This window comes from Rattus norvegicus, chromosome 10, assembly GCF_021556685.1.
Source record: "Rattus norvegicus strain SHRSP/BbbUtx chromosome 10, alternate assembly SHRSP_T2T, whole genome shotgun sequence".
Classification (NCBI taxonomy): domain Eukaryota; kingdom Metazoa; phylum Chordata; class Mammalia; order Rodentia; family Muridae; genus Rattus; species Rattus norvegicus.
Genome location: NC_141543.1, coordinates 94771797 through 94798600, shown reverse-complemented (window position 1 = coordinate 94798600; position 26804 = coordinate 94771797). Strand labels below are relative to the sequence as shown.

Below are 26804 nucleotides of genomic sequence, written 5' to 3'. Positions count from 1 at the left end.
TGATAAGTGGGACCTCATGAAACTAAAAAGTTTCTGTAAGGTAAAAGACACCGCCAGTAGGACAAATAGGCAACCTATGGATTGGGAAAAAAATCTTTAGTAATCCTACATCAGATAGAGTTAATATCCAAAATATATGAAGGACTCAAGAAGTTAACTTCCCATAAAAACCAATAACCCGGAGTTGGGGATTTAGCTCAGCGGTAGAGCGCTTGCCTCGCGAGCGCAAGGCCCTGGGTTTGGTCCCCAGCTCCGAAAAAAAAAAAAAACAAAAAAAACAAAAAAACAAAAACCAATAACCCAATTTAAAAAATGGGATATAGAGCTAAACAGAGAATTCACAACAGAAAAATCTCAAAAAGCACTTGAAATGTTCAACATCCTTAATCATCAGGGAAATGCAAATCAAACCGACCCTGAGATTCCACCTCACACTACTCAGAATGGCTAAGATCAAAAATTCAAGTGACAGCACATGCTGGTGAAGATGTGGAGAAAGAGGAACACTCCTCCATTGGTGGTGGGACTGCAAACTGGTACAACCACTGTGGAAATTGATCTGGTGGTTCCTTAGAAAATTGGACATATACTACCTGAGGACCCAGCTATACCACTTGTGACCATATACAGAAAATATGCCCCACCATACCACAAAGACACGTGCTCCACTATGTTCATAGCAGCCTTATTTGTAATAGACAGCAGACATGTACTTCTTTAGGTTAGGAATGTTTTTTTGATTTTGTTGAAAATATTTTCTGGGTCTTTGAACTGGGTTTTTTCTTCCTCTTCCTCTTTCTCTTCCTTTTCCTCTTCCTCTTCCTCATCCTCCATCTTTTCCTATTATTCTTAGGTTTGATCTATTCATAGTGCCCCAAATTTCCTGGATGTTTTGTGTCAGAAAAGTTTTAGATTTGACATTTTCTTTGACTGATAAATCTACTTCTGTTATAATTACTTCAATGCCTGAGCAGTTCTCTTCCACTGTATTCTTTGGGAGATGCTTGCCTCTGTAACTCCCATTCACTACCTAGATTTTCCATTTCCAGAGTTTGGTCAGTTTGTGTTTTCTTTATGGCTTTCATTTTCATTTTCAGGTCCTGAACAGTTTTGTTTCATTCAACCCTTTGGGTTTTTCCTTGGCTTTCTTTGGGGTCATTATTCATTTCCTCCTATTTTTGTTTCTTTTCCATGATTTCTTTAAGGGGTCCGTTTCCTCTTTAAGGTCCTCTATTGCCTTCATAGAGTTTGGCTTAAGGTCGTCTTCTTGTGCTTCAGCTGTGTTGGAATACTCAGGGCTTGCTGTGGTAGGATAACTGGGTTCTGGTGGTGACATGTGGCCTTTGCTATGGTTGTGTCCTTACACTGGTGTCTAGACATCTGGGTTTAGGGAGATTATAGACGTAGGTGCTGATTTCTGTGTTTGGGCTGGAGTTCTGGCAGCCTGCATGGCTTCAGAGGTCCTGGCAGCAGGCACGAACTCTAGTGGGACACAAGCTTCTTGCACCTTTTCCAGAGGCAAGTTGACAAGAGAGAGAAGAGGAATTCTGTGACCTAGTATGTGATTCCTGGAGTCTTTTTAAGTTGAAGTTCTATCTCCGTGCATTACAAAAGTTTTGTACAAAGGTCCCAAATTAGTTAAGGATCAGGCTCCTCAAGATCCATTGTCACCTCTGGTTCCAGGTACCTCCTTGAGTACAGCCTCCACCTTACTGACCAACACAGATGCTACATGTTGGCAGGACCCTAGGGCAGATGCTCTTGGATCTGAAATCCAGTTCAAACACACACCAAAAGCTCATTAAGTACGTCCCATTGTTTGATTGGTAGCAGGCATCTTTCCTCATTCATGTGAAAAATGTTACCAAAACATCCAACAGTGGTTGATAATCTAAATGGTAAATGTATTCCCCCACCTCCGACTTTAAAGTGATTCTCCTTCATTTCTCTAAGCAAGTCCGGACTGATGGCTTGTTGTTTTAAATTCTTTCGTCACTAGCTGCTAAACATTCATTGCTTCTACTCATACTCCCCGGAAGTCTTCACTTGGCAGAAGATCTGCACATTATTCAGATAAACACATTCACAGGACAGTTTGGCTCTGGTTATGTCAAGAGCATAACCCTGAAAGGAAGTGAAAGGAAAATCCAAGTTTTATCCCCACTGATGTATCTGCCCACTATTAAGAATATTCATGGAATAAATGGCCATAAATTGATTCATGGCCCCAGAAATACCCCAGAGCTTCCTTCTGGTCCCCTAGCATTGGTTTCCTATAGGAAACTATTTACTCTTTTATAGTTTTATATTTTTTGAGAATTTCATACTTTTATATAACATGACTTTTTTTAGCAATCAGCTATCATTTATTGAAAGCAGAAGCACATGCATGTGTGCCTGTACACACACACACACACACACACACACACACACACACACTCACACACACAAAAGAGACATACTCCCCAGGTGGGAGGGGGGCCCAGACCATGTTTGAGTCTTCCCTGACAGTGGAAACTTCTCATGTAGCATGTTTTAATCAAACCTATCTCCACATTCTTTCCCCTTTAGTTCAACCCCTACACCTCCTATTACTTTTTCCTGCTAACGCTTTCAGTGCTCCTTAAAAACAAAAACTCATTGAGTCTTCTTGGTGCTGCCTGTATGTGCATGGCATGAGTGTAGGACCATCTACTGGAGCATGGATAGTCTCTCAAGGCCTACATCTCTGAATGACTATTCTCCCTCACCCTGAAACCATCATCGTCAGTAGCTCCTCAGATAGGGATAGAACTTCATGAGTTCCTTCCTCTTCCTTATTACGATTTTAGCTAAGTTGGTCTTGTACCAGTCTCAGGAATATAGTCCCAGATGGTATGTGTTCATTTCTGCAACAGTGCAAATGTTTAGCAAATACTATTTTTCTGGAGATATTAGCTCCCACTAGCTTTTTGCAGTCTTTCTTTCCCCACTTTTCTGATGATCCATGACCCTTGGGGGACAGGATGTGGTATAGTATAGATGCGCCATCTGTAGTTAAGTACTCCATAGTCTCTCATTCTTTGCATGTTGTCTATTTGTATGTTTTTGTATTAGTCATCTACTGTTAAAAATAAAGGCTTCTCTGGTTTGAATTGAAAAGTGCACTAATCTGTGGGCATAAAAATAAGAATGTAGGGAACAGTTCATTGTTATGTCCAGAGTAATAGTACCTGAATCTCCTCTAGAGCCAGTGAACTAGCAAATTACAGGTTTTGGACCTTGTCTGTGCCAGGCATGAATTCTGTCTTATGTAGTAGGCTTTAAATCTAACCAGAAAGTAACTGGTAACTTGGATAACAATTATGCCATTATTACACCAGTGGTCATGTTATAATTGCTGAATTTTGCAGATTTCACAACTTGGTAATTTCAGTCATTCCTTTCCCCTAGGAGTGTACATAGTACCTTCCAGTATTTTCCAGCCGTGAAAACTAATGAAGTTTCCAGATTGAATGAAAATAACTCCATAGACCTATATATTTGAGTACTTAGTCCCAAGTTGGTGAAATTGTTTGGGAAGAATTAGAAAGAGTGGTCTTCTTGGAGGAGTTTTGTCACAGGGTGAAGGCCTTAAAGTTTTAAAAGGCTCTAGCCACTCTCAGTGCTCTCCTCTTTCTATTTGTGGATCAAGATGTAAGCTCTCAGCTGTTCCTGCACTGACACCTATGCAGACTCTGACTGCTTAAAGTGTAAGCTTAAATTAAACACTTTCTAAGTTTTCTTGGTCATGGTATCTTATCACAGCAACATTAAAGTAGTTCAAGCAGGTAGCCACTTGATTTTTCTATTCCCTATGACTCAAATATGTCTTATCTTCAGCTATATGGTCTTATGATCAAATTCTAGAGGGAAACCAATAGCATTGGCAATAGCCTATATGTAATATTTAGAAGGGGGTGAAGGGAATCCCTCTGACCAACAACTTGAAAAGAGGTAATTCATATTACATGTATTTTGGCTTTTTATTTGATAGCATATGTTGTCTGAAAGAGGCATTGTTTCCCCACTATAGGATGACTCTGTTAAACATATCACTATACACTTACACACACACACACACACACACACACACACACACACACACACAAATCATGTTTTATTCAAATCTACCTTCACATTTTTTCCTCTTTAATTCAGCTCCTATCCTTCCCTCTCAACATTTTTAAAGGTAGCTTTTATTTTTCAGGAGTAATTGTCATTCAGAGTCTTACTGTTGAATACACTTACTTTTCCTAGCTCTTTTTGAACTCTGACTGGCTGGTTTAACTTAGCTGTTCTGACTCAAACTCCTCTCTAAGCTGACTGATTCTAACTGGCTTTTCTCAGATTCTAACTGAATTGCTCTGCTTGGCCTGAACCAACTCTAGTAATCTGTTCTAATCTTTTGGCTCCTCATTCTCTGGCTTGTTTTGTCTTCACCTATGTGTTTAGCTTATTCTCTCTGCAACCATTCTCCATAAAACTCTCCCAGTAAAAAGTGCCTCTAAACTCCACCAACTGAGCTGCTCTCAACTGAACTTCAAAGAACTCAACTTCATTGTACTGCCTCTCAGCTGACTCCCAAGTCACTGATCGATCTCCCCCACCACCCCTGTCTCTGCTTCTCTTAAATAGAATCCTTCCTGTGCTGTTCTCATGAGAATCGGGCATATCCTGTCATCCTGTTACATTTTTCTCTGATTCATCACTTAGTTTGTCCCTGAATTAAATGTAATTGTTTAGGATTAAAGGTGTCTGTTAGGGTGTGTCTGTGACCAGCCAGATCTCACAAACCTAGAAGGTCTTTGGATGTGTTCAGAGCAGTCATGTTGCTGGATTAAAGTTCCTCTACAAAGTTTGAGTGATTGTTTTTTGAAAAAGAAAAACTTTTGCTGAGTCTTCTTGATGCTGCCTGTGTTTGCATGGCATGAATTTAGCACCATCTCCTGGAACATGGACAGCTTCTCAGGGCCTACATATCTGATAACGGACAACTCGTAATATTTATTTTTGGAAAAATGTATATATTTTAGGAAGCTTGTATAGTAAGTTTCCATGTGGCATTTCAAAGGTCTCTAGTGTTAGATACCCCCATACTACCCCCTCCTCTACCCTGCCTTCCCATCCTGAAAGTCACTTAATCTGTCCTATTTCACTCTTTCTTCCTTCATTCCGTCTGCATTCTATCTTTATTCCATTGACATCCCTCCATCTTCGTGGCCCTTTATTTACTTCCTACCCTCTGTGGGTACTCCTGTTTAGACACACATGGACTGAACTACTGACACTGTAAGCTGGCCCCTGTCTCAGTTAGGATTTCTATAGCTCTGAAAAGACACTGTGACAATGTCTTTACTTCAACACTTTCATTGATGTCATGGCTTTGAGTTTCTCAAGTCTCAATGACAGTGACCTAATTAGGTAGTAGTCCTGGCACAAGAATAAAAGAAAACTGTACTTCCCATAGAGACATTCTCAGATAAGCATATGAAGTTTAAACCATTATTTTTATTATTTTTAAGCGATTTTCTGTAATCCCAGCACATGATATTTAAATCAGGAGGATCAGAGCTCCAAGGCCATTCTGATCTGCATTGTAAGTTCTAGTTTGAAGCTATAAAATGATCTACCTGATACTTGGCCTCAAAAAGAAAAAACAAAACAAAATAAGAAGTTATTTTTAACTCATTATTTGACACAATTAATACACACTAAAAATAAATTGAAAAGTTTTCCATATTAAGTCCTCTGGAAAATTAATGTTAAATCACAGCTGTCTTAAATTCCATCTAACAAGTTAAACATAAGCTTTGGTGTCAGAACTGATTTTAACTGATTTACTTTTCATGATCTTAGAAACACAGACATTCTTTTGCCCCTGTATGCCTAGTTTTCTCATGGGTAAATGGACCAGTAATAACTGAACCACTTAAGTTGTTACAATTAAAGGTAAAACAGCACAATGGATTTTTTTTAATGCAATGTTTTTATTATTTCTTTGAGAATTTCATGCAGTGTAATTTGATGATATTCACCCTCTCCTCCTCCAACTCCTCCCAGGCCCACCCCCAACTCATGTCTTCTTTTTTAGTCATTTGAATACATGGTCCCCAGTTGGTGGTTCCATTTGGGACGGTTTAGGAGGGGTGGGCCTTGTTAGAAAAGTATGTCTCTGGTGATGAGCTTTAAGGGTTTAAAGACTTGCACACTTCCAGTTTGCTCTCTCTGCTTTACACGGTTAATGATGTGAGCCCCGAGCTTCCTCTTCACGCCTGTGCTCTACTCCTATAATCTCTTAGCTCTGAACTCTAAGTTCAAATAAACTTTTTTATATGTTGCCTTAGGTATAGTATTATGTCACAGCAAGAGAAATACACCCATTGTGCCATGTATTCCTTTGTGTGAAAGCATCACTGGAGTGTCAGTGATCATCTCATCAGGGGTCTCATTCTGAAAACCTGACTGCACCCCACTCCAAAAACGTTCAGCCATTCATAACTCCTCAGCTGTGTCTTAGGGTTTTATTGCTGTGAAGAGACACCATGACCACAGCAACTCTTACAAAGGAAAACATTTAATTGGGACTGGAGAAGAAGCTGAGAATTCTATATCTAGATGGTCAGGCAGTAGGAAGAGATAGTGACACTGGGCCTGACTTGAGCTTCTGAAACCTCAAAGTCCAGCCCTAGTGAGACTCTTCCTCCAACAAGGCCACACTTCCTAATAGTGCCACTCCCTGTGGCACAGGGATAACAGTAGCAATACCATATTCCTTGCCTTCAGAAGTTTTAGACCAGGAAACTGACAATGATCACAGGCTTTGTTGATCAAGAATACAAGTAAGAGTATTTGATGGAGCCTGAATTATACCCAGCTCCTCCTCTGACATCCTCTTTGGCTCCACAGCCAGGGATATGGCCCCCTCCACACAGACCCTCCCACATGTTTTTTTCTTTGAGTGAGTGAATTGAGCACAAATTATTTATATATTTTTTTAAATGGACAAGCATCTTGAATAATGGGAGACATTAAAAATAATGTTTTCTACTATGGAAGGTTTTACTGCCAGTGTACTTATTTGTGGTATTAAAAAAATTAGATTTATTTTTTGTACTTGGGTATTTTGCCTGTATGTATTTACATGCACACATTGCCCTTAGAAGACAGAAGGCGGCATAGGATCCCCTGGAACAGGAATTATGGATGACTGTGAACGACTCTGTGGATGCTGTGACCTGAGCAGGAGCAGCCAGCAGTGCTAACCACTGAGGCTCACCTCCAGCCCCGCCCGTGTCTGTAGGATTTTTGACCTAAAAGTTCTCTGGCGTTTTTTTTTTTTTTTCTTTTCAATCCACTATTTTTTTCTGTTTTTCTCTTCCTGATATTTTCTGTTTTGTTTTGTTTTTTAGTTGTCTGCTCATTTGTTTTGTGTCTGTGTGTGGGTATATGAATGTCAGGGAGGTCATGTGATTGCCATGACATGTATGTAGAGGTCAGAGGACAGCTTGGGGGGGCTCAGTGTTTTCCTTCCATCATGCAGGTCCTTGAGACTGAACCTAACTTGTCAGGCTTGGTGGCACGCACCTTTACCTGTTAAACAATCCTGTTTGATTTAAAAGTTCCTTTTTTCAAAAGTTCCATATCAAAGAAATTAAGCTTTATAAGTAGACTCATGCATATTGAAAATGCTGGTAATTTCAATTAAATTGTATTTTTTTTCAGAATTCTCAGCCGAAATCCTCTCACTGTTGTTGAAGATCCCTACTTTTTTAAATTGCCAGCACTAAAATATCTGTAAGTATTACAATAATCTTGCAAATTATGAGATAGTTTCTATCCTTACTGACTTTCACGTTCAGAGAGCATTGTTTCTCATTTCTAATTAGTTCTGTGATAGCATCATACTTATCTCTTCCTCAACTCTCCTCACATCCGTACTCCATCCCTACCCACCCAACTCTGTGCTCTTAGACTTTTGTTTGTATGGCTTTCCAGTAGAATATGGTCAGCTCACCTGGGCCACACCCTTAAAAAAGGTTCTCCCTTTCTCAGTTGCCTTCAGTTTCCAATAGCCCTTAGCTATGGGCATCGTCTCATGCTCCACTTCCCTCTTTGTATTGGAATTTTGTCTGCCCTGTCTTTGTATAAGTCTCTAACATGCATGCTATCACAGCTGTCACGAATTCATATGTGCAGCTGCCCTGTCGTGTTTAGAAAACAGTTTGCTTGCAGTCATTACAGGGAATGACTATACTTCTGGCTATTACAATATTTTGCCCTTTCTCCTACAATGATCCCTGAGTCCTTGGAGAGAGATGTGATATAAAATGCCCCATTTAGGGCTACTCAGTCTACAGTCTTTTTTTTTTCTCTGCACCTTGACCTCTGTCAGTCTCTGTGTTAATTGCCATCTTCCCATAGTGAGGGTTGAGGGATATATTAATGTATGGATTTAAAGGTAAGTCATTAGAATTTAACACTGTGGTTTGTTTGTTTGTTTTTTTTTTTTTGACAGAGTAGTAATAGTAGTTTTTCCCCTAGGCCTATGACCTGCCTAGTCACAGATTCATGCCCCAGTAATGTGCTAGCTGTGGATCTCAGCTTGTAGAGCAGACCTTAGATTCCATTGGAAAGTGGTTGGATGACATATGTGTCAGTATTGTATCCGTGACCATGTGTACTCAGGGCAATCGTTACTTTGGCTTGCAAGATTCATGGTTGAGTAAGACGGCTGACTAGGTGCGCACAGCACCTTCCAGCACTGTTATAGCCAATAAATGTGAAGTTTCCCGTTGAATACTAGTCTTTCTTCCTATTCTGTGGCTTAAGTATGTGGTATCTTCTGCGGTAGGGTTTTACCATCAAGTTATGAAAGATAATCAAGAGGGTTGGCAATAATGAAGACTAATGGAAATCTAAGGGACCTCAGTGGCCAACAATGTCAAACAAGTAATTCATCCTCAGTATTGGCCCTTTTATTTGTTAGCCTGTGGAGTCTCATAAGGAAATTGTTTCCCTATTATAGGGTTACTCAACTTAAACTCTGTGGACTTTAGGAAGCTTTTCTAGTAGTAGGTTTCCATGCAACGTTTTCCAAAGATCTTTAGTGTTAGCTATTCCACTCTATGTTCTATGCATCAAAGAGCATTTTGTTGTAAGGATAAAAAAAGTTGTCGGGGTGACGGTGGTGCGTGCCCTCAATCCCAGCACTTGGGAGGCAGAGGCCAGTGCATCTTTATGAGTTCCAGGACAGTCAAAACTACACCAAAAATCCTGTTACAAATAAACAAACAAGTCACAGTTTTAGTTTTGACTGTATGATTTTAAAATGCTAGTGAGGGGCTGGAGAGATAGCTCATTAGTTAAGAGTGTGTGCTGCTCTTGCAGAGAACCTGGTTTGTTTCTCAGCACCCAGGTTAGCTGCTCATAACTGCCTTTGTCTCCAGCTCTAGAAGAATCCGATGCTTATTTTTAAACAGAAAAGAGAGTGTAAAGTAGGGAGTTATGGAGTAAAGGCAACATGAAAATGAGAAGTAGGAAGATGGATTGTGTTCAGTGCCAGCCCATTTAGAGGACGGTAGAAGCAGTAACCTTAGCTCTGTAGAAGTTCTTCTAGGACAGGCTGGCTTACAACTGAGCCAGGGAGTTTTATTAGAAAGCTGAGGGTTAAGTAAGTGTGTGGTGAGACGGTTCCTCATGAAGTCCGGTTTTCTCCTTCAGGGACCTGGGGACCACACAGGTGCAACTGACAACAGTTGAGAACATCCTCATGAAGACTCTGGAGCTTCAACATCTGTAAGGTTTATCTTAGAATAATTTCTAAGATATTTCTTTTAAAAGTTTGTTTTATGATAGTTTTCTATTATTTTCTGAAGTCAAGATTATTGATTTATAATTTTCATGCAGTTCAGTCTGGGTTTGCCTAGTCATCTAAACACTACCCTACAGCTTAGGCAACTTAGCAAGCTCTTTCACCCCCAGAAGGTCTGCTGTGGGCAGTGAAATGGCTCAGTGCATAGCACCATGAAAACCCAATGACCTGAGCTTCATTCCTGGAAACAACATTGAAGTGGAAGGAGAGAACCAACTCAACAAGCATGCCCTTCACCTCCGTATGAATGCTCAAACACATGCGTATACACAATAGTAATAAAAGTTCAAAGGCCCCTCGTGAGCCTTTGCCCTCAGTCACTCCTCTCACCCCTCAATCCACCACTGGCCTTATTTCTGAGACTATAGCTTCCCTTTTCCAGAATGTCTCCTAAATGACATTCCATAGTTTGTGGCCTTTTCGATCTGTCTTCTTTCACTCACCATGATCTTTAGCAGATGTCACCAGCAATGTGTGACAGTTGCTTCATTTACCTGATCCTTATATTTCAGTTTTAAAAAGCACTCACCTGGATTGGGGTTAGAACTCAGTTGGTACGGTGTTTGCTTAGTTTGCCTGGTGTCTTGGGTTTGATGTAAACCAGGCATCGTGGTGAATACCTGTCCCCCTCAGCACTCACTCACAGAGCGGAAGCAGGAAGATATAATAGTAACATATTTTTGGCTACATAGATAGTTCTTGGATAGCCCAGGATAAATAAGAGATCGTGTCTCTGTCTCAACAATAAGAAAAGGTTGCCTTTCGACTACCTGGTACGTGGTAGTGTCTGTGTCCTTGTAGTCTGTGTTGCATTTACTTAACAACCAGTGCTGTGTAGTGTCTAGTTACACTACAGTGTGTTTTAGTGGCGTGCGTTTAAGCCTGTGTCTATATCTGAATCCTGGTTTTTTTTTTTTTTTTGTTCCTGTTGAGCATTGGTTTCAGTTTGTCTTTGAGACACGGGGTCTTTTTATATAGCTCAGGTTGCCCTTGAACTTGTGCTGTCCTCGTGCCTTTGCCTTTACACTTTTGCCACTATATCCAGTTTCTTAGCAAGGATCTATTTTTCTCTATTTTGCGTGTATGTATTTGTGCACATGAATGTGTATGGTGAGCATATTCCATGGCACACGTGTGAAGGTCTAAGGACAACTTCCAATAATCTCCTTCTACCATATGTGTTCTGAGTATGGCACATGCCCACACATAGGAAGCAACCTTGCGTAAAGTTTGCATTCTGGACTGTGCGTACAAAGTTTTGTCTCATATGTGTTCAGTAAGTATCTTTTCTCTGGTTATAGTTTATGTTCACTAATGAAGTGTCTCCTGAAGAGCACATGTTTTTACATTTTTATGTATGACACACTAGCTGTTTTTCTTCTCCAGTTTGTGCTTTTTTGTGTGACTTACATAAGAGATCTTTGAGTTACCCAGAATTGAAAGTGCAGCCCAAGTGGAAAAGGACATCACTGGGGTAAACGTCTGGAGGATATCAGTCTGGAAACCATGTAGAGGGGGACCAAATAGTCATGATTTGTATGTACTGGCCAGTGCTGTAGGCTGACCCTCACTGCAAAGGGCCAGGCAGTGCTTAGCTGCCTAGCATGGTCTCTTCTGCCATCCTTTCCTCTTTAGTAAGGTAGCACAAGTCCCTCCACGGGTCTCTCTCAGGTTGTAGGAAGAAAAACACTCAAGTGGCAGGACAGTTTTGCAAATAATGTTTCTGAAGATTCTGCGGAAGCTGCTCAAGATGCAAATAACAGGCAAGCTCACGGTCAGGTGACACGCAGTGCTCAGAGCCTGACAGGAACCGTGTGGTGCTGCTTTAGCACTCCTTCCAGATGCCTGTAGATTTATTTATTTATGCCTTCAGAAGAATTATGGCTATGACTCAGCTTCAGGTGTGCCAAAAGAGAAAGCCATTGCTTTCTGAGGAAGATGAGGACCTGGAGGAGAAGTGGCAGCACTGTAGGAGCCTCCATGTGATAAGACACAGGAATTCATCCCTGGTGATGCCAAAGATGCAGAATCAAAGCCTCACAGTCAACACTAAGAGGAGAGCACACTACAGGCAGGGAAAGAAAGTAGCAAGAGCAGAAAAAGAATCAGCAACAATAGAATCCTAGTGTATTCCAAAGGACTTGGAATTCTTACCATCTCTAGAGATACAGACATGCACAGTCAGTCCCCAGGGAACTTGACACCCCTAATCAGCAGGAAGTAGTCGAAAGGTAACATTGCCCCTTTCCTTTCTGTCCTTTTATTTTTAAATCTCTTATCTAGTGTTGGGGGGTTGAAAGGGTAGGAAAATGATAGAGAAGGGGGAAAAAAGAAGAACCCACAAAGTACCAAAAGCTAGTTGTAAGTGGTGCCCAGTCATGGGAAAGTTGGTTTTAAATACTGTGGAGGAATGGATTTTTTTTTCCCCAAGACACCAGCAAAATTTATTGTGGTGCCTTCTGCTGAGAAATCTCCCCACTCTTCTTCTAGAGCCAACTTTCTGCTTTTTCTTCTTCTTCATATAATTCTGTTTCAAATAAGATCGGAAGGAAAAAAAAAAGATTGGAATAATGGCTGAACAACTGGAAAAGTTGCGGGTGGAAATGGAAGGACCTAAGAAACAAAACATGGCTAAAATTGAAGACCAAAGGGTCACCCTGCTCGTGTTTCTGAGGGTTGAGAGTTGTCTGTGCAACTGGAAAAACTGTGGGTAGAAGTGGAAGTCCTCGGGAAGCGAGGAGTGCCAGACAAGGGAGAGCAAAGGGCATAGTTCTAGTGACTGGGCGAGAGAGCAGGAGCTTCCTGCAGGAGGAAAGAGGGAGAGATACTGTGCAGAGGGCAGTCGACAGGGCAAAAAAGGTTGAAAGGGCCAGAGGACAATCTGGTCAAATAGCCCATTTCAGGAGAAAGGGTTAATCTCTAACCAGCCATGCTACCAGAATGTGAGGACTGGTGGCCCCAGGGCTACAAGATCATCACCATCAGTTTTGCAGGTAGTCATAGAGCATATATGCCTGCTAACAGTGGGGAAGGTATGATGAGATAGTATGACATCCTGTAGTAAATGATGGATCTAAGGCATTTTAAAGATGCTGTGCTTTCCTATGAAATGCACTTGCCATATCTGAAACAAATTCTAAACTGAGTTACTCAAAATAGAACTGTTCCCCAAGGCTGGATGGGATTGAAGACTGGATGGGATTGGAGACTGGATGGGATTGGAGACTGGATGGGATTGGAGACTGGATGGATTTGAGACTGGATGGATTGGAGACTGGATGGATTGGTGACTGGATGGATTGGAGACTGGATGGGATTGGAGACTGGATGGGATTGGAGACTGGATGGATTGGTGACTGGATGGATTGGTGACTGGATGGATTGGAGACTGGATGGATTGGTGACTGGATGGATTGGAGACTGGATGGGATTGGAGACTGGATGGGATTGGAGACTGGATGGATTGGTGACTGGATGGATTGGTGACTGGATGGATTGGAGACTGGATGGATTGGTGACTGGATGGATTGGAGACTGGATGGGATTGGAGACTGGATGGGATTGGAGACTGGATGGATTGGTGACTGGATGGATTGGTGACTGGATGGATTGGAGACTGGATGGATTGGTGACTGGATGGATTGGAGACTGGATGGGATTGGAGACTGGATGGGATTGGAGACTGGATGGATTTGAGACTGGATGGATTGGAGACTGGATGGATTGGTGACTGGATGGATTGGAGACTGGATGGGATTGGAGACTGGATGGGATTGGAGACTGGATGGATTGGTGACTGGATGGATTGGTGACTGGATGGATTGGAGACTGGATGGATTGGTGACTGGATGGATTGGAGACTGGATGGGATTGGAGACTGGATGGGATTGGTGACTGGATGGATTGGTGACTGGATGGATTGGTGACTGGATGGATTGGAGACTGGATGGATTGGTGACTGGATGGATTGGAGACTGGATGGGATTGGAGACTGGATGGGATTGGAGACTGGATGGGATTGGAGACTGGATGGGATTGGAGACTGGATGGGATTGGTGACTGGATGGATTGGAGACTGGATGGGATTAGAGACTGGATGGATTGGAGACTGGATGGATTGGAGACTGGATGGATTGGTGACTGGATGGGATTGGTGACTGGATGGGATTGGTGACATGTTGTGGTAAAACTAAAAAGGCATGCAACCTGGTTCTGGCGAGTGCCCACTCCGCAAGAATCTACGCGCTCTTGTTTCTCTGTTACCACTTTCACACGCTGTCCCCTTGGCAGTTGTTGCCATGCCTATGACTCACATCAAGTCCTGCTGGCAGTGCTAGCGTGGCCCCACACCACGCTAACCCCAGACATCCTATAGCCTAGCATGGCTTCCTGTCATGGACTCTGCTCACCCTCCCAATAACCCAGTGAAGTCATGACTCAACAAAGTGGGACCCAGCAACCAGATTTATTTGTTAAATGCTCAATGTACAATACAGCCACACACAAAAACTTGCAACCAATTGATAAGGATAAAAACTCCCACTTAAATAAGATATAATTTGTTCATCTAGACACACAAAATCCTGTACATACACATCCCTTAAGAATAGTCATAACAACCTGTAAATGTGCAGAGAGAAATCTTAACATTCACCGCCATGTTCTCTCAGCTGCTCTTCTTTCCTCTCTAAAACTTTTCTCCCGCCCATCCTTCCTTCTTGGCCAATGACAGGCCTCGTTCTATCCTGTACCTGCCTTCACCTGCATAATGACATCATCCTACAGACAGCTATACTAGAGACCGGTCCACAATAGCAATGGCTGTCATGGTAGAGGGAAGAAGCCACAAACACTGGCCAGTGAAACAGAGTGAGAGGAGTAAATACAGTGAAATGCCAGTTGCTGGGGGAAGGGCAGTGCTGGGATGTACAAGGACAGATTCAATCTCTTGACGCTACTGTAGAACAAGGTTGCTTTGTGGCTTTCAGAGCTTGGGACACAGGTGAGAATCCTGGGAAAAGATCCACCTCGTTTATAAAAGGTTACACAAAGCCCTGGGGAAGCCTTCACTGGCTTTCTTTTCTTTTTTTACAAAGATTAGTCTCAGCTGTGAACAGAGCTATATCAAAATGCAAATACTGAATGTAAGAAGTTATTAGACCATTAAAGTCTTGAACCTATAGATGAATGGATAATAAGGTACACAACCAATACTGGTTCTAAAGGTTCAATGCTAACAAAATAGGTCAAGCTATGTAGAGGTCTGCTATATCAAAATGTCTGGTGCTTCTGGTGCTTCAATGGCAGAAAATACAATCATTTGCAAAGAGGCTGTGACCTAACTGCTAAAGGGCTCAGATTTCAATGTGTCCGGTGTGTTAATTGTGAGAAATACGGTACTTTGCCCTGGAAAAGAAGGCAATGATTTTTTTTAAATATAAACCAGAAAGAAGACCCAGGCTTCCAGGGATGTGCAGGCAATGTGGCAGGGATTGTCTCTGGATCCATGAGTATAGATCCAAGAGAGAAATCCAAGGCAAGAAAATAAAATGGGAGACCTAGCTTGAAGCCCTGCAACAAAAAATGAAATAAAATAAAATAAAAATAATGAATAAAAACACAAGCTGTCTGCTAGGAAACACCAAACAGAAAGTGATGCCCTAGACTTGGCTACAAGTAACTGATGAAGATTAGAACCGAGCAGGAGAGGACTCCTGAAAGCCTTAGACGCCAGCCCAAAGAGCATTCAGTTCATTGAAAATGTCTGTTCATAATTTCCTGCCACACACATCACAGTTAATGGCTTAGAACAAAAGTAGGGAAATGTAGTGAGAATTTTAGAGTTTGTGTTTGTATTATGGGAATGTTTTTTCGTTTTAATCCCAGGTTTGGGGATGCGAGGCTGCTTCTCAGCAGCTGACTATGATTTGCTGTGTGCTCTACAGGGGTGCGATTTTGCCAGTAGCAGAGAGTTTGTGCAAGTGTGTGCTATTTGGAATTCAGAGGGTATGTAGATGCCAGGGCCCCGGTAGGTTGTTGGGTCGTTAGTGGTTTGTCGGTTATTGATTGGATTGCTGGTTGGTGTTGGTTAAGTCATTTTCAAAGAAGGAACAACAGGACGAAATCAGATATCCTGACAGCAAAGTTCAAACTTGCCCTAAGGAACTTGACACCCCTAATCAGTAGGATGTAGTCTAATAATGATAGTACCCCTTTCCTTTCTACTGTTTTGTCTCCCCTATCTAGTGTCAGTGGGTTGAAAGGGTGAGGAATGGGTGGAAGAAGGAAGAACCCACAAAGCAGCAAAAACTGGCTAGAGAGGGCGACTTCACTAGGATGGTTTGCTTGCTCAGCACACAAGTGCCTCATGAGTCCTTTACTACTTTGATCCACTGTCTTAGGGTTTTACTGCTGTGAACAGACACCATGACCATGGCAAGTCTTATAAAGGACAACATTTCATTGGGGCTGGCTTATAGGTTCAGAGGTTTTGTCCATTATCATCAAGGCGGGAGTATGGCAGCATCCAGGCAGGCACGGTGCAGGCAGAGCTGAGAGTTCTACATCTTCATCTGAAGGCTGCTAGTGGAAGACTTCCAGGCAGCTAGGAGGAAGGTCTTAAAACCCACACCCACAGTGACACACCTACTCCAAAAAGGCCACACCTGCTAATAGTGCCACTTCCTGGACCAAGCGTATGCAAACCTCACATCCACTGAAAGCATCTGAAAGCAGGGAGTCTTGGGCAGGGGCTCTCATCCTGTTAGCTTCTGATTTTATATTAGACACTTCTTCCATAAGCATTTAGTGCCCTAGGTTGTGTTTTGCCTAACTGGCGTTCTTTTGAAGAAGGCGAGACACAAATGGAAGAGTAGGAAGATGAAAATGAGAAAAATGACCCAGAATGGCCTAATTTTTGTCTGTTCATCATCCACACATTTCTAGGGGAAAAAAAAGGAAACAGCTAGCCAGCTGAGGACAGTGAGAACCATTGTCCCCAGGGGTGAGTTACCTCATGGATGGCTATCCAGACTTCTAGAGCACCAGTGGACTTCCTGGTTCTGCCTTTCAGAACATCCTAAAGACCTGATAGTCTGAGGCAAATTCACTAAGAGGCCACAGAGCCTGGGGATACTGTACTAGGCAGCCACAGTCTCCTCTCCTACAGTTGATGGCAGCCAGAAGCACTCCCAGATTTGAAGAAACCCCACTCTGTTTCCAGCCTTTAAGTTTTTGACTCCAGTGGCTTGTCTTGGCACAGAAGGCAGGAACTCATGTATTGTCGGACTTTCTTGAACCCACCAACTTTTGAATAGTGAGCCAGGGACTTATTTTTATTATAGCTTAGGTTACCTACCAGCTGCTCATCTAACTTAGTTAAGCGGACTATTCTAGTCCACACCCACCTTGTGGCCCTTAACCTCTCACATTCGGTGCCAGCACCTGTCCCTTCCACCTCGGTGTCATGCTGGGTGGCACACTGGTGAATCTTGTCTCTCAGTCCTTCCGAGTCCCCCTCTATGCCCAGATCTTCCGCCCTCCCTTCCCGCTTCAGCTGTGGCCTTTGCCTCTTTATTTAAGACAGTCTAAAGGTGAGAAAAGAAGAGTGTTTACAAAATATGATACTGCTGATAAGCCATAAAAATAATACCAAAATCCACTTAGTACTCAGCTCTCTGCTGGCACAGAAATCAACATTTGAATAGTACCAAGACAACTTTTGCACAGTGCACAAAAAAGGTTACCCCAACATCACCCAATAAATGAATGACTTTTCCTCTAACATCAATAAACTATACCAAGGACAATTGTGATAACTATCAGGTAAGAATTACATTCACAATGTCCAGCCCATTTGTATTTAGCAATCTTGGAGAAAGCACTCTGCCATCTATCCTGTCTTGGTGAGTTCAAAATTTTATACCTAAATCATTTTCTAACGTAACTCACTTATCAACCTATAAGCATATTTTTAGATTTAAAACACTTTCTTAAATCTTAAACAATTTAAATCTATATGTGAGACTATGACTATCTGTCTTCCCCCATGAGAAACCTGAGAATTGAGAAACCTGAGAAGGAATACTTATTACCTGAGTAAACAGGAAGTAGACAGCAAGCAGCTTCTAAAACTATAGACATGATAGAGAGTACTGGCTGTCTGGACGGTCACCCAAGGTTCCTTTGTAATGCTGGGACATCCAGTCCTCAGCCTTCAGGCCCAGAATATCTGATAGCCTTTTCCGTGAAGCAGGAAATTTGAAGGACTGGTCTACCTTGTCTGTGCAAAGCTGGCTAATCAACTTCCCAATGTCCTGCTAATCCACAGTTCTGGCAGCATGCTATCAGCAGTGTTTTACCCAGTGGCTAGTGGCTTTGTGACAGTTGAAGCAAACCCCATAAGGAGGTTTCTTTTGGTGTCCATCATCATCTTTGTGATAGATTATAGCTGCTGCCAGGAGCTGATGTGTCTCACTGTCATGAAAAGCCTTTTATTTTAAAAACATCTTAAATGTCATATTCTGTAAATCTCTGAAGTGTTTAAAGAGTACCTATCTAAAGTTTATCTGAATAGGTAGACATTATTTCTGTTTACTATCTGTTTTAACTTTAAAAACGTATACAAGAGGCTAAATAAGCTTATTTCTGTAATTAACTAAACTAGCACCTAACATGACTACAAGATTATTATATGTGACTATATACTAACTTGCATTTTTAGTTATCCTAAACTGTCTACACTAGTTGCTTTCATAGGATTAGACCTTTATACTACATTTTTAAATGACAAGAGTTGAAACATGTATAAGATACATTGTAACAAAAATAGCCCTAAATTCCTATTTGTAAACAAAGATCCACACCAATGTAAAATACTTGAGACTTGTAGTTGCTTTCTAAAGTAGGTTCAATATTCTAAATTTTTTTGTCTTTCATCCCTATACCACCTCATTTTCTTCTCATCCCCCCCCCTTTCCGCCTCACACTAGATAGGAGAGAAAGAATAGACTATAGAGAGAGTAAGAAAGAGATCTCTTAACCTGACCTCCTTTATTTCCTCCCTGACCAAGACCATTACTAACTTCCAGCCCTTTAAACAATGGTGAATACCCACCGCCCACGGAATGACTGAAAAACACCTACCCTACCTCTTGAGAAAGGGGATGTCATATTCTTAAGACAGCTTCCTGCTGTCTTGGGGTGGAGGCCAAGTCCTAGGAGAGCTAGCTGTATGGTTGCTGCCCATTCTCTGTGGGATGGGATAATATAGGGCCTGCAAGTCGTGGATGCAACAGTCTGTGAAGCTGGACCAACTTAGCTAGCCACTTGAAGTTGTCCTGGATGTAGCAACTGTGGCAGTCTGTGGGGCTGGATCACCTGGGCTACGTGTTTTGTCTTTATTGGTGTCTGGTCTTTTTGTTCTGAAAACACAAACATTTAAAGGAAGTATACATTCCTGCATTTGTGTCCAGTGTACACAAGTAGCTGAAGATGATTCCTTGCTCTATGTTTGATCAGGTGAAATGCCTCAAACTTTATAGGTCTGTTGACTGTATAACCAGACTATAATATAATCTCCACTCATGCCTTATAAAGGGATGGCTGTAATAATAGACCGTGAGGACTCTGTAGCCAGTAAGGCTCATTGGCTCCACAGAGGCATTCATGTCTCAGCCAGTCTCAGATCCTTTCCCACTGAGGGACTTGAATTAGCATTTGTATGCCTGCTTGGCTGTTCTTCTGGACCTCTTTCATGTCGGCAGCCAGGATTTTCAGGTCTCTCCTGTTCAAAACTAATCTTAACTAATTTTGATGGAATCCACATCTTTTCGTTTCCTGATAAAACAAAAAGCAAATTCTCTCCCCCAAAATAACACATTTCCTAACTTCCATTCTGAAGTCAACACAATCTTATAATATATATGGGCTGACTTAACAGTCCTTTATAAGATCCAGTGTTTTCAGCAACTGGGCTACCTGTCTCATTGACATCTTAAAAGTTAAAAATCAATAAAGCATTATTTAATCTATCTTTGGGAGATGGCATATCCCCCTTCTGTTTTTTTATTTTATTTTATTTTATTCTATTTTTTAGTCTTTAGTCTTTTTAGCACCCTCCTGGTCTACTCTCCAACTGTTCTACATCCCACACTTACCTCCACCCCCCACCCCTGTCTCCAGGAGGATGTCCCTCCCCTTCCCCCATCCCACCAAAACTCCCCACTCCCTGAGGCCCCAAGTCTCTTGAGGGTTAGGTGCGTTTTCTCTGACTGAGTCCCAGACCCGGCAGTCCTCCACTTTACATGTGTTGGAGGCCTCACATCAGCTGGTGTATGCTGCCTGGTTTGTGGCTCAGTGTCTGAGAGATCTCGGGGGTCCAGGTTAGTTGAGACTGCTGGTCTTCCTATGGGGTTGCTATGAGCACTTCCTTTAAAGTCCTGTTAGATCTCTACACAACCGATTGACCTGTATGATTGTAAGGTATACTAGTAACTTGTTTTGCTGGGGGCCTGACTGGCCTTAGAAGGGGTGCTAAAGTGGAATACAGCATTGAACACAGCTAAAACACTGATGATCTCTGGCCTGGTAAGAAATTTAACTTTTTCTTGCTGTTCTGTGCCTCATTAAGCACTGGGGGAAATTAATTCTTTGCCTCCCTTATTATTTATAATTCTCTGTGCTTGCATAAGCACTAGAAAACATAACTCTTACTTTATAATTCTCTGGCAATTAACATATCCTGTATAGCACCAGGGAATTCAGTAGAGGATTCATTGCTAAAGATCATTTTTCTCTTGCCCAGGTGCCTGACCTCTCACTGACCAAGCAAGAAGGGGGCTTGGAGCAAATAAATTTTAGTGAACCAGGAAAAGAAAGTCATGCTCACAGAAACAGAAACTTTTACATAGACAATGTATAGAAACACACACATTTATATACAGGCACATTCACATTTTTTGTTGGGTCCGACCACCTGCCTCATCAACCCCACAAGTATTCATGCATACTTAAATACATACACATATACTTACACATACACACACACATGTATGTATGTGTGTATATATATGTATGTATGTGTGTTTGCATATATGTATGTATGTATGTTTGGTAGATGGAGCAAAATCTTCAAGCAGGTTTATTGAGCAAGCACCAGTGCAGAAAGAACTCACTCTGGATGAAATGTAAGCTCCAAACTTTATTGCTTAGAGAAAGAAAAAAATGTCGACTTTTATGAGTATGAAAAGCCCTGTCCTTGTCAGTAAGAAGAAACCTGCTGTTAAGAAAAACCCTGTCTCATGGTAAGAAGAAGCCTGCCTGCTCTCTCTGCTCTCTGTGCTCTCTGCTCTCTGTGTTTTCTGCTATCTGTGCTCTCTCTGCTCTCTCTCTCTCTGTTCTCTGCTCTCTGTGCTCTCCCTCCCCCCCCTCTCTCTCTTTCTCTCTCTCTCTCTGTGCTCTCTGCTCTCTCTCTGCTCTCTGCTCTCTCTGCTCTCTCTGTGCTCTCTGTTTTGTATAGATAAATCCAGTCAACATTTTTTTGTTCTTGCACCTAATAAATTATCCATTTCCAGTTTATGACCTTAGTTATCAGATAGTGATTTTACAGATAGCCTAAAAGGAATGTTTTCCTTGATTGTAAATTCGTTTCAAGCCTGCTTCTATCTTAATGCAATTAGCCCATGACACATAAAGGTTTACAGAGCCCTAATTGCAGCCTTTTCTATAGATGGCTCAAATTTTACTTTTATAAATTTAGGAATTCTATAGAATCATTATTAGGAACTATGAAATCATCAGTTCGTCTACATAACATTGCTACAAGAAAGTACATCTTCATTGATCTACAGAAAATCTGCCCAGTAATGTGGACTGGTGCCCAGGAAGAATTATATTAATTTAATAATGACAGGGAAGGCATATCACCTGCAAGAATCAATTCTGAAGTGAGATCTATAGAGGCCCTGCAAACCAGAGTTCACCCATCACAGACTACGCGATACAATGTATCCTCTCCAGAATGTCACTTGCATGCTGTAATGTTTTTATGTTGTAACATTTAAAGAATTGTTGTGTTTTACTAGATACATATGCCAGAGCATTATCAGTTTTAATCTATAGAGGCATCCCTAATATAGACATCACTTCTAATAAATGTGTAGTTACAGAATCAGCCTTTTCAAAACTCAAGGAGCCCATTATAATCCTAAATGGGTGTCAGTTGTATGACATACATACTTAGTTTTCAAACTCTGCAACCTGAAACATCCATCTGCCAAATTACATTACTTTGGTTATTTTTAGGGTCACTTCTGATAGGTAATGGTGATTATATAAACAAGTAGGACAATTCTTTATCATTTTCTTGACTTATTGCCAAATTAGAGAAAAGTTTTTCTCTAATCTTTTATTATTTACAGGATGTCTTTTATGAAAAATTGATGCCTCTAAAAGTTACTATTAATAATATTTCTACCTCCTCATTTCCTAATGACAATGGTCCTAGCAAACCTATAAGAGATCAAATGTGGATTATATATATTAGATGATTTCTGTTTCAGGTTACTTGCCACAGTTGTATAAATAACAAGGTTAATTCTGCAATAATTTCAGCAGTTTCTATATGCAAAACAACTCTCTCTGCATGTTGAGAGTCAGTACCTATTAAGAGGTTCTAGAAAATCTAATAGAACCAGGAAAAGAGCATTAAATCTGATTTTTGAGGTGAGGCCTTGGACTTTGAATTATTTTATTTATATATAACAGAAACTTTTGCCAGAAGCAGTTGTCATCTCTGAAGCTTACTGCCTGAGTCTGCTGTCCTAGACCTAGTCTTGGAAGCTTCTAGCCTCTGAATAATATTTTCTAGGCCTAGAATGTTTTCAACCTCTGAGACTTGCTGCTAAATAGCTCACACTATCTAGTTATGTTTCTGATCTTTTATCTCTGGCTGGCTGGTTCAGCTCAGCTCTTCTGGCTCAAACCCCCTTCCAAGCTAACTGATTCAATCTAGCTTCTCTCTCTCTCTCTCTCTCTCTCTCTCTCTCTCTCTCTCTCTCTCTCTCTCTCTCTCTCTCTCTCTCCTGCTTTGCCTGGCCTCATATTAACTTTTACAGTGTGTTCTAATCTCCTGGCTCCTTCTCATTCTGTGGCTTATTTAACTTTACCTGTGTATAGCTTGTTTCCCCTCCCCTCCCCTCCCCTCCCCTCCTCTCCTCTCCTCTCTGCACTGCTCCCTTAAGTAGCTTCCTTTTCCCATTTCTTCTCATGAGAATTGTGCATATCTTACTCTGTCAAATTTTTCTCTGATTCATCACTTTGTCTGCTACTCAGATGTCACTTTCAAAAATGGCAACTTCCCTCCACAAACTAACTTTACCTTCATTGTTTGGGATTAGAGGTGTTTACTAAGAGCATGTCTGTATTCCAGCCAGAGGAATTAAATGTGCAAAAAGGGCTGAGTCACACTACAATAACACAATCTCAGAGGTCACAATATGATTAAATATCCTTCAACACTTATATTTTCTGACTTATGATCTACCATTCCTGAGTTATTTGCATCTGTATAAAAGGTTAGAGCTTTAGAAATTGGTGTTCCTCTCACTATGCAAGGAAGAATCCAATTAGTTCTTTTTATAAATTGAAGTTGCTAGCTTTTGGGATATTTGTTGTTAATTTTTGCCACCCAAAAGTCACTGTAAGCTCTTTTCCCATCCTCATTATTAACCATAATAAGGTAATTTCAGCATTAGTATCAGGCACTACAATTTCTGCTGTGTCTGTTTGTGCTAACTGATGGTTTTATTCTCCCTTTCACAATCAAATCAGAAACACTTTTATATAAGTTTTAAAGTCTGTTTATATGGTAAAATATTCATTCTAAGATATTACTGCTCTTTTCTGCTTTGAATCCAAGTGGTGCACATGTGTATCCTGTAATTTCTTTTCTACCAAAGCCAATTCTTTTCAGCTTCAGCTGCTAATTTTATTGGACTGTTTAAATCTGAATAACCTTGTAAGGCTTTTAATAAACTACTTGGTGTTTAATAAAGTATTTAGCTTTTGAGTACTTAGTCCAATTTTGGGACTTAGCCAATTAATATCTCCCAACATTTTTTGAAAATCATTAAGGGTTTGTAATTGATTTCTTTTGATCTGTATCTTCTGTGGCTGCATTTTTTTTTTTTTTGCAGAACTATCTTATATCCTAGATAGTTTATAGAATCTCCTCTTTGATTTTTTTTCAGGAGCAATTTGTAATTCCCAACAAGGTAAAATTCTCTTTGCCAAATATTTTTCCCTAAGGCATCTGAATCTGAATCAGGTAGCAAGATATCATCCATATAATGATAAATTATAGATTGAGGAAACTTGTTATGAATTATTTCCAACTGCTGTTGCACAATGAAATAAGGTAGGACTGTTTTACATCCCTTCCATTGATATTTCTTGGTTGGTATGGCACGATTAAATGTGGGCACAGTGAAAGGAAATCTTTCCGTATCTTATTTCTCAAGGGGTGTTGAAGAAAAGTGATATTTTAAATCAATCATTGTAATAGGCCATGTCTTAGGTAACAAAGAACTTAAAGAGATTTCCAGGTTGTACAGAACCCATAGGCTGAATGACTTTATTGATTGCTCTCAGATCTGTCAGCATACTCCTTCTTTCAGATTTCTTTTTAATAACAAATATAGGAGAATTCCAAGGGTTTCTATATGTTTAGCCTCCAGCTGCTCTTGGACCAGCTGTTTACTTTTCTTTATTTAAGAGACATTGATCTACACAGACAGGCTTGTCAGTGAACCAGTTTAATGGTAGGGTAGTTGGTATTCTCACTCCTTATAAATTTGGAGAGCCAACCTCTATTGTGTCCAGATTATGGAGCTTGGGCAGTCTGTAAGTGTTTTTGATAATATTTTCCAATATCTTTCTCAGGAACATCTCTTTTACAGCTTATCTCTGAAGCTGGAGAAATGTTAATCAGTGCTTCCTACTGCTGTAATAAATCTCTTGTTTATAATTTCATGGATATAACTGCTTTACAGTTTTATTTAAGGGCCATATATTGCTTTAATTTTCCTACATGACCTCTGGTCCTATGCATTTAATTCATTTTCGACTTTGTTTTACCTGAAACAATGTCCCAGTTCCTAGGAACTGTGTAGATACCTTTTGAAATGGCCAAATTGGATTCAAGGAAGCTTGTGATATTATCGTTGCATTTGGTCCTATAGCCACTAGGTCTTTAATCTTAATTACATCTCATCGTAATTTCAACCTTGGTCTCTCTTCATTTCTAGCAGTTTGCTAAAATATCTGTTTTCTGCTATCTTTGGAATCTCTCAGTCTATCTACAAGAACTGCTCTATTTCTGTTAAATGGTTTAGCTAAGCTTTGAGCAGTGTTGTTTGTCCTGTCAGGTTTTAATTTTTCTAGTCACTTTCAAGCACAGTTTTTCCTTGGCTGACAGGAAACAAACAGATGGCTCGTGTGGGTTTTTTGTTTTTTGTTTTTTTTTTTTTTTGGTTTTTCGGTTTTTTTATTTTTTGCCACACCCTGAGCAAGGTCCCTTAGTCAATTACTTAGGTAATTCCAACAGTAAGGAATATCCAACAGTAGGATATCTGTGGATAATCATTCATAGCCCTGTAGATTCCTTCCACATCTTCCACATATCCAAGAAACTTCCTCCCTGGATTACTGTTAGAGAAAAATTTATTCTTAGGAACTGTTTGTCTACAGTTCTTATGAAATAACTTTCATTACTACAGCAATGGTTATTTTGAGTTCTTAATCCTTTTCATTGTTTGTCTAACCATAACTTATTTGTGAGCATTATATTCAATGTCTGCAGCAGTTTTAATCCATTCATAAACAGGTGCAGATCTGACCCTTAATGGTCCAATAGCCCTTTTGCATTCAGCATTAGCATTTTCAAAAGCTAAAGATTCAATCAAAATTTCTCTAGCACTTGGATCTGATATTGCTCTATTTAGAACTGAAGTTATCTTTGTAAAAAGCCATTAAACCCTGGGTTATCTTTGTAAATGGTTCATATGCTTGTCCAAAACATTTACAGCTACTTTACAACATTGTTCTAAAATGACATCAAACATAATCCATACTCTTAATTCAGAATATTGACCTTCACCTAGTAACTGATCCTTGACAATACTGATGCCTCTAGTCTGGCTTGTTGCTCCATAACTGAAGCCTCCTCTTTCTACCATGTCAGCCATCATAGTTGAGGGTCGGGTTCTGAGATGGCTGACATCAACTCTCTCTAGTCTTTTGGCCCAATTATTATATAGGGTGAATATAAGCCATAGGGCATTACTGTATTTAAATCTTTTAAGACAACGTTAAGACTCTGTAAGACTATGGTCTCTGTATTAGTTAGGGTTCTCTAAAGTCACAGAACTTATGGGTTGTCTCTATATAGTAAGGGGATGTATTATAATGACGTACAGTCTATTCCAACTCCCCAACAATGGTCAGCAGCAGCTGTGAATGAAAGTCCAGTGATCTAGTAGTTGCTGAGTTTTACAAGGCAAGCAGGTGAGGAAGAAAGAGTCTTCCTTTCTCCAATGTCCTTATGTAAGTCTCCAGCAGAAAGTGTGGCCCATATTAAAGATGTGTGCCATCACTAGATCCAGGACTTGCTTTGTCCCAGATGACCTTGAATTCAGAGATCTTTTTCCCTTAGTCTCCTGGGATTCATGGCCACTATGCCTCAAGATCAGGATCTCAAGTGCGCCTTCCAATTCTGGATTGTGGTTCATTCCCGATATAGTCAGGTTGACAACCAGGAATAGCCATTATAATCCACCATTGTCAACTTGACACAAAGAATATCTCATGTTCACATGAAGCAATAATAGGGTCATGAATATGCCTAACGTAATAT

At 40.7% G+C, this 26804-nt stretch overlaps 1 protein-coding gene across 1 annotated transcript in view; it reads left to right on the top strand.

Annotated features, from left to right (window-relative positions):
* The window catches only part of Prp2l1 (proline rich protein 2-like 1), a 78691-nt gene that overhangs the window by 37089 nt on the left and 14798 nt on the right, over positions 1-26804 (top strand). Inside the window, 2 exon segments of the mRNA NM_001419907.1 lie at positions 7744-7815; positions 9742-9816. Of these exon segments, the coding sequence (NP_001406836.1) occupies positions 7744-7815; positions 9742-9816 (147 nt within the window).